Below are 8028 nucleotides of genomic sequence, written 5' to 3'. Positions count from 1 at the left end.
CCTCTACTACTCTATAAGTGTCTTTAAACAATGACTGTGTCTTATTTTTTAATTCCTAATACCTATCACAAGGAGCCCTGGTGGCACAGTGGGTAAGCGCTTGGCTGCTAAGCAAAAGGTCAACAGTTTGAACTCTGCAGGAGAACGGTGTGGCAGTTTGCTTCTGTAAAGATTTACAGCCTTGGAAACTCTACTGGGCAGTTCTATTCTATAGGGTCTCTGTGAGTTGGAATCAGCTTGACGGCAAGTGGATTTGGTTTATGAGTTGGAATATCTAGCACAATGCTTGGTGCATAATAGATGCTCAATAAATATCTTCTGAATTGAATGACAACAACAACAAACACAGTGTTTGGGGATAGCAAATAAACTGTGGCAGAGTGTAGGAGCATAGGAGATGGGAATGAAGTGGCTGGAATTAGGCTGGAAAATAATCAAGATAACATTGTGAACGACCTGATTAACTAGGTTATATAATGTGCTGTATATAGTTAGTCATTTAATATGCATATTTCTTGACTTTCCAGGTAGACTGTATTCTTTGAGGGCGAGGATTATATCTTAAATGTCACAGTATAGTCACGCATCGCTTAACGTCCACAATATGTTCTGTGAAATAGAACCTAAATCATGCCTAAATCACGAGCAATAGCATTCACTGATTTTCCTCCTTCATGTTGTTTAATAACCTTTTGTTTCACTTCCAAATCAATACTTCTCCTTTACCTATTGCTGCTGCAAATTTCTCAGTGGAAATTTGAAACCTCCATTCTCCTCAAATGTTCCATTTTCAACCGTCTTCCACTTCTCAGAGTAAATAGAAGCCATGAAACTAACAATTGCATAAATTTCCTCTAGTTACAGTGAAAGAGATGCAATTTCTCCTGCGTTAGGCCAGTTTCTTCACCTATATTCTAAATCCCAACTCCTCTCATCTTCTTAGGGGTAATTTACACTGCAAAGGAGAGACTAGAAAGGAGCAGATGCCACTAAGGACACTATCAGTAAATGTAACAGATTTTTTTTTCACATTGCTTGACCTTTCAGCAGCATTTGAAAATGCATATCTGAAAAAGAAATCAAGAATCTCCACCTATTATTCTGACTTCTCAGGCTTTTACATGTTTGACTACTTGTATTTACTCTGGTATGGGACCATGGACATATATGCGGTTGGTCGTTGCCCTAACGGATGTAAGAGATGCATAACTGTTTTTACTTCAGTGTCAGGCACAGCTCCTTGTGCATAATACGTGTTCAGCAGATTGAAGGAGAGTTAATTAAATCAAATCATCGAATGGGAAAATCCACAGAAAAGTGCTTTGAAGACTATACTATTATTCATTTGTCAGTGTTAGCTGATTATGCAGTAAGCCTCTGCATTCTTTTAATCCATTATTTTCCCTGAACTGAACCTATTTCTGAAATCATGAAACTATAAGCAAAGTTAAAATATTGAAATAGTTACTTGCATGTGATACATTTTGGATACTCCATTTTTAAAAAGTATCAAATGAGAAGAAAACAAACTTACACTACACTAATGATTTTGTTTTTTAAATAAAAGTTTGCAGAATATGTTTTAGTATCAATATTAAACAACAACAACAACAACAACAAAAAACCCCAAGGGACCTCATACTATCAAGAAAGCAGTGCCGGGAGCAGAGCGCGTCCTTTGGACCAGGGTCCCTAGTCCAGGGAACACTGATGAGAAGGCCAAGAGAGAGAGAAAGCCTTCTCCTGGAGCTAACACCCTGAATTTGGACTTTTAGCCTACTTTACTGTAAGGAAATAAACTTCTCTTTGTTAAAACCAAAAAAAAAAGAAACCCCAAAAATACCAGACTCCGACACTTGGCAACCTTGTGTGTTTCAGGGTAGAACTGCTTTCCATAGGGTTTTCAGTGGCTGTTACCTTTCGAAAATAGATCTCCAGGTCTTTCTTCGAAGGTGCCTCTGGGTGGATTTGAACCCTCAAACTTTCAGTTAGTAACTGAGAGCTTAACAATTTGCATGACCCAGGGACTCCTAGCATCAAAATAGGATCAGTCTAATTGCCTAGCTTTGACCTTAACCAGACAGATAACACAAACTTCCTAGTTTATTACAGGTACAACCTTGTAGTGAGAAGTGATTTACATAGTATGTACTTGAAGGTAGAGTTTGATGCAGTAGTATGCTGGCGATTTAACAATCTGCTTTCCAGGGAAGAAAGTGTTCTGATTCATAGCATTTGCTGATTTTAGTGGTGTAAATATTCCTACCATGGTCCACTTCAGGCTACCCACATGAAGTTATGAAACTTGGGAAGAGATGCTGACAATCAGCTTTCTTAGATGGTTCTAGCACACCGAGGGTTTGATGTTAATAATAATAATAGTAACAATAATAAAAACCCAAACCTGTTGCCACTGAGTCAATTTTGACTCATAGTGATCCCATGTGTTAAACAGAGTAGAACTTCTCCATAGGGTTTTCTTGGCTGTAATCTTTATGAAAGATCACCAGGCTTTTCTTCCATGGTGCCACTGGGTAAGTTTGAACCGCCAACCTTTCAGTTAGTAGTCCAGTGCAAATTGTGTGCCCCTATGGACCTTATGATGTTAATAATAACTGTCACCATTAAAAAAAAATTAATAAACACCTACTATGTGCTCAGCACTCTTCTAAATGCTTTAACATGTCTGTCTCATTCAATTCACACAATGGCCTATGACGTAGATTCTACTTGATAATTGTCACTTACAAGAACTTGTGTCTCAGAAAGGTTAAGTTAATTTTCTCAAGTTACACAGCTAGCAAAAATTGATGATTGATTCAAACCTAGACAATTTGACTCCAGAGCCTACCCACCCAAATACTATTCTATATTGCTTTCAGGATCAAAATTATGTTCAGTATAGTTTTTTAGGTTATGTATTTTTTTATCTTAATTCTTTAAAAATTTGAAGAGGTAGGTATACGTATTTACAACACCCAGTTAAATGTTTATTGTGCACCCAACCAAAACAAAGTGACTAATCTTCCCAACCGAAAAATTGTCAAAAGGAGAAAGCAATCTAAGTAAGTATAAGTTTCTCTGATAAAAAAGATAGACATTTTTCCTCTCAAAATTTTGAAAATATTCTTCTGAAAGGTTAACTGAAAAGAATTAACAGTTATTTTCTAAGAGGTGTTATTTGCAATTGCATGAATTCTAATAAAATCCAATCTCTTGCTTTTATTTCAGTGACAAAGAATCTTTTGACTGATGCTGAAACTTATTAGGACATCAACTGGATGAGGTAAGTAGCTGAACGTTTCCATCTTATTTTCCAACATTTAGGGATCAGGAAAAAGGTTATTTCTGACTTGCTGAGTATGCAGACAATAGTACAAGTACATGAATCAGGCAGTATTTAGATGTGAAAGTGAATGGGGAGCAGATAAAACTGTGAGTGTCTGAAGATACAAGAAGGATCCCTGATGGCTCAATGGTTAAGAGCTTGGCTGCTAACCAAAAGGTTGGTGGTTTGAATCCACCAGCAGCTCTAAGGGAGAAAAAAACCTAGCGATCTTCTCTCATAAAGATCACAGCCTAAGAAACCCTATGGTGGCAGTTCTACTCTGTCATATAGGGTCGTTATGAGTTGGAATTGACTCGACGGCACACAACAACAATAAAGATACTAGAAGGATGTAAACTTTGGAATCCCTTTAGAAGACTTTAAGTAAGTCCTGCCACTACATTTTAGGCAAATGAACCAGACCTATGTCCAAGACTGGAACTGTAAAAGGGCCTTATATATTAAGAAATGGTGAAAAGTTCAGTGCTACAGGAAAGCAAGTTGTGTTGTGGAAGTAGACACTGAAGCTTGAAAAACAGTTTGGAGTTGGTCATCAAGAAACTTCATGTGTCAAATTAAGGGGTTTGTATTTTATTCTATAAGTATCAAAGAGCCGGCGGAAGTTCTTATGTAAGGAAGTAATAATATGATTAACGGTTTAAGAAGAAAACTCTTGTAGTAGTGTGGGGTTGGACAGAAGTTGAAGAGAGGCTAGTGAAAAGAAGATCAGTTGATTACAATATTCTTGGCAACAGATAACAAGGGACTGAACTAAAGCTGAAGCATTAAAGATTTAAAAAAAATGGAGGGATTAATTTCAGCGTCATAGTTGAAGCAGAATCAACAAGATTTGATGAATGTCTACACAGGGATTGGATGTTGGGGAAAGATACTGAAAAAGAGTTAATAACATGAATGTTTCTAGCTTAGAAGACTGGGTAGATAATGATGCCATTAATGGAAATTAAGAATAAGGATATAGTTTACAGTTTAAAGCATTTGCACATACATTATCTCTTTTAAGATATATGTTATAAATTACACTTTTATTTAATACTATTCCTCTGCTGAAAGGTTAATTGTATATGGGAATATGAGCAACATCAGTGCTTATCATTGACTTGATAAAAAAAAGTTACTTGTGCTATTTATAATTATATTGATTTTAAATACTTTTAGTAAGTGATCATATTTTTCTCTCTAGCCCCCTATATTTGATTTGAATATTTTGTTAGTGGCTGTCATTAAGTATTCAAAATATATCTTAATGTCTTTCAGTGTGAAACAAAGTTTTAGGTTAAGCTTATTTATTCATCATTTACATGATTTATTAGAATAAGCAAAAAGAGCAAATAAATGGCTGTGTCAAATATCTGAGCCAACCATGAAACTTAAATGATGTTAAAATCAGTAATATTTAAAGTTAATTTTTGGCCCTCATGGTAGTATAGTCTCAAGCAAGTCTCTGTTTTAAAAGATAAAACCAGAACAGAATAAAACAAAACAAAAAACTTAAAATACTCTCAGGACAGCATTAAATCCATTTGGATGGGCTAAAGGTATATTAATAGTAGTGCCATTTCATTTATTTTCATTAACTAGCATACTTAGTGTGATGTACTGGGGATGCAAAAACAAATCTTTTCCTTTCATTAACACAGTCTTGAGGAGAAAACGTGTAAACAACTAACTACAATAAAATGGTTTCAGTGTTAAAATAAACCCGTTGCTGTCGAGTCGATTCCAACTCATAGCATCCCTGTGGGACAGAGTAAAACTGCCTCATAGGGTTTCCAAAGAGTGGCTGGTGAACTTGAACTGATGATCTTTTGATTAGCAGCTGAGCTCTTAACCACTGTGCCACCAGGGCTCAGTGTTATAATAGAATTAAAAACAAAGTGTTAAGGGAACACAGATGAGGATGCAAGTGATTCTGCTCATGGTTTGGATAGGGTAGGGAGGAGGTAGAGAAGTTTTCACAATGGAGGTAACTTTTGGGTAGGAGCTTTAAGGCTGAATAGGAGTTTGTTAGGTGGAGAAAGAGAAGGGCACTGAGAACATGTATGGGATGGCCAAAAAATAAGGGGAGAGCGAGGGTGAGGGTGAGTGAGCAGGCTGGTGTAGTCAGCATGGGGAAAAATGAAAAATAAGATGAAGCTGATAAAGTTAAGGTAGGACCTAGTTGTAAAGATACCATGCTAAGGAGACTATAGGTATGCTGAGGCATTGGGTGGATTTCTGACTTAACTCTAACAGAAGCTTATGCCTTGTCATCAGTACGGGATTTATTTCATGAACTCATTCACTCTTTCTTTCATTCCTATCTGAACTGTAATAAGACACCATAGTAAAACGAATCAGACAGGTGCTGCCCTTATAGATCAGTTTTCTGTTAATAAGGAAGGTAAATGCTTTTATAGGAAGGGGAGGTAAAGCGATACAGAAGAATGTGGCATTTGAAATGGGCTTTGAAGGGTAAGAAGATTTGAATAAGTCTCAGTTATATTTTGATTATAACGAGTTGAAGTAAAACTTTCGTTTCTGCATTTTTCACTTGTAACTGGTCCACTTCCAAGGTAACATTTAAAAAAATAAAGCAAAAATAAAAATAAAATGCACACATGCAAAGCTTACACTTTCATTTGATTGATTGTTGCTTTTGTTAGCTGCCAAGGAGTTGATTCCTACTCATGGTGACCCCATGTGTGCAGAGTACAGCTGCTTTACGGGATTTTTCAAGGCTGTGACCTTTTGGAAGCAGATTGCCAGGCCTGTCTTCTGAGGTACCTCTGAGTAGGTTCAAATTGCCAACTTTTGGTTAGTAGTAGTGGAGCTCTTAACTGTTTGCATCACCCAGGGACTCTGGCATTGATTGAAATGGAAGTAGTAATTAGTGTAAGTAAGTGCAAGAAAAGATTGCTTTTTTTTTTTTTTTTTGTCTTCATTGCTGTAAGTTTCTTCAGGGTAGAGAAAACAACTCTATGCATTTTTATATGCCTAACAGCCTAGGCAACTCTATGGGGCAGTTCTACTCTGTATATAGAGTAACTGTGAGTCAGGATCAACTTAACAGCATACCACTACAACAGTGTCTTAGACATAGTTCTTAAAATGTTTGTTGAATTAAACTTAATTATTTGAATTCTAGTCCTTAAACAATGAATAGTTGTTAAATAACAGTGTGATGGAGATCTAAAAAACAGTCTGGGAGTATCTGGTGTGTTCTTGGGCAAACTAGCAGAATGAAGAAACAAAAAACAATGAGGTAGACATCACAAAGCTACAGCATTTACTCTATATGTGAAAATCTTGCTCCTAGTATCATGTTAGTGTACCAATTACATCCACCTTACCTAAGCAAGTCAGTTCTTATAGGCTGATCACAGCACAGAACAGATTGAATTAGAGAGGAATGTAGACTGGTGGAAAATCTTGGGGGAGAAAGCATTGGAACATAAGATATGTCTAAGTAGAACTTTGAGAACTCACTGATGAACATTCTGAACCACCACCTTATTCTTATTTATAGTGTTTTATGAAGTGCTTATCCTGTAAGACTTTCTACAAATTTCAGTAAACAATTCTCTGGAGGAATTTATAAACTAAAGTAACAGCTAATGCCTAGAATTAGAACAATATATCTAAGAGTATTTACAAGGCAAGGCTGATGAACATCTTATTACCTAAAGTAGTGAGCTAGTTATATACTGCCATATATGCTCCCATGGGTTTTGAAATCAGGATCTCATTGCACATTATTGATAAATTTTTATCACCAGGAACATCAAACATATCAACTTTGAAACAATCACCAAGTGGACTGAGGTTTTTAAATACCAAGCAGAAATTACATGTCTTTTCACTTGCCACAAGCTGGAATCGACTTAATGGAAACTAACAACAACAAGAATTGCTTGTCTTTTAATAAACATGTATATAGTAATAAACATTTTGAAAATCATTTTTTTCTTTATGATTATGGAATTCACAAAATCACAAAATTCAAAAATGACTGGAAATCATAAAGAAATTATTTTCAAAGCAGAGAAAAATTTTAAATGAAAATATTTTAAACTATTTGTTATTAGGTTTTAGTCAGAACTGTATTACAATAAATGGAATAGTTCAAACATATAACTTTTATCTTTAAGTGAAGTAATTTTACCCACACTATTGGTGAAGAAAACCCCACAGCACAAATGACAGCTATTTTTTTACACTCTTAAGTGAAGATCAGTAATTCTCCAGATAATAATTTCCACACACTTGTGCCAACTTTTCCCTGACATATTCAGATTGTTAAGTACCTGGTGTCTTCTTCCTCCAAAACACACTTTACCAATGAGGTGGAAACCTGATTTTAAGTACCACTGGGATGATTAAAAGCGTTTAAAAAAAAAAGAATTTTCAGGACAGGTCTGGTGCTTAGTGAACTACACGATTTTACTGGACAAGGCACTAGAACAACTGTGGAGAAGTCGCTTCTGAGGAAAACATAGAATTTTAAAAATTTTCAAAATGAAGAGATTTCCAGTCACAAATTTACAAAAAAGAGAGAGATTCTGACTTTTCCTCTTATTTTTATTTTCTACCTGAGTGGGGAACAAAATACCTAGATCAGCTAAAGTCAGGGAATTTAGCGAGAGGCGCTAAAAGACAAACGGCCCCCGGCCCTCAGAGGCTCTAGGTGCGTGGGAGGG

The 8028-nt window shown here is 36.0% G+C and overlaps 1 protein-coding gene across 1 annotated transcript in view; it reads left to right on the top strand.

Annotated features, from left to right (window-relative positions):
* Positions 1-5789: 5789 nt before the first annotated feature.
* Positions 5790-8028, top strand: part of RAD51AP2 (RAD51 associated protein 2) — a 9943-nt gene continuing 7704 nt past the window's right edge. Inside the window, 1 exon segment of the mRNA XM_004387595.3 lies at positions 5790-5803. Within this exon segment, the coding sequence (XP_004387652.3) occupies positions 5790-5803 (14 nt within the window).

Source organism: Trichechus manatus, unplaced genomic scaffold, assembly GCF_000243295.1.
Source record: "Trichechus manatus latirostris isolate Lorelei unplaced genomic scaffold, TriManLat1.0 scaffold00189, whole genome shotgun sequence".
Lineage (NCBI taxonomy): Eukaryota > Metazoa > Chordata > Mammalia > Sirenia > Trichechidae > Trichechus > Trichechus manatus.
Note: the sequence above shows the minus strand (reverse complement) of the source record. Positions and strands in the feature narration are given on the sequence as shown.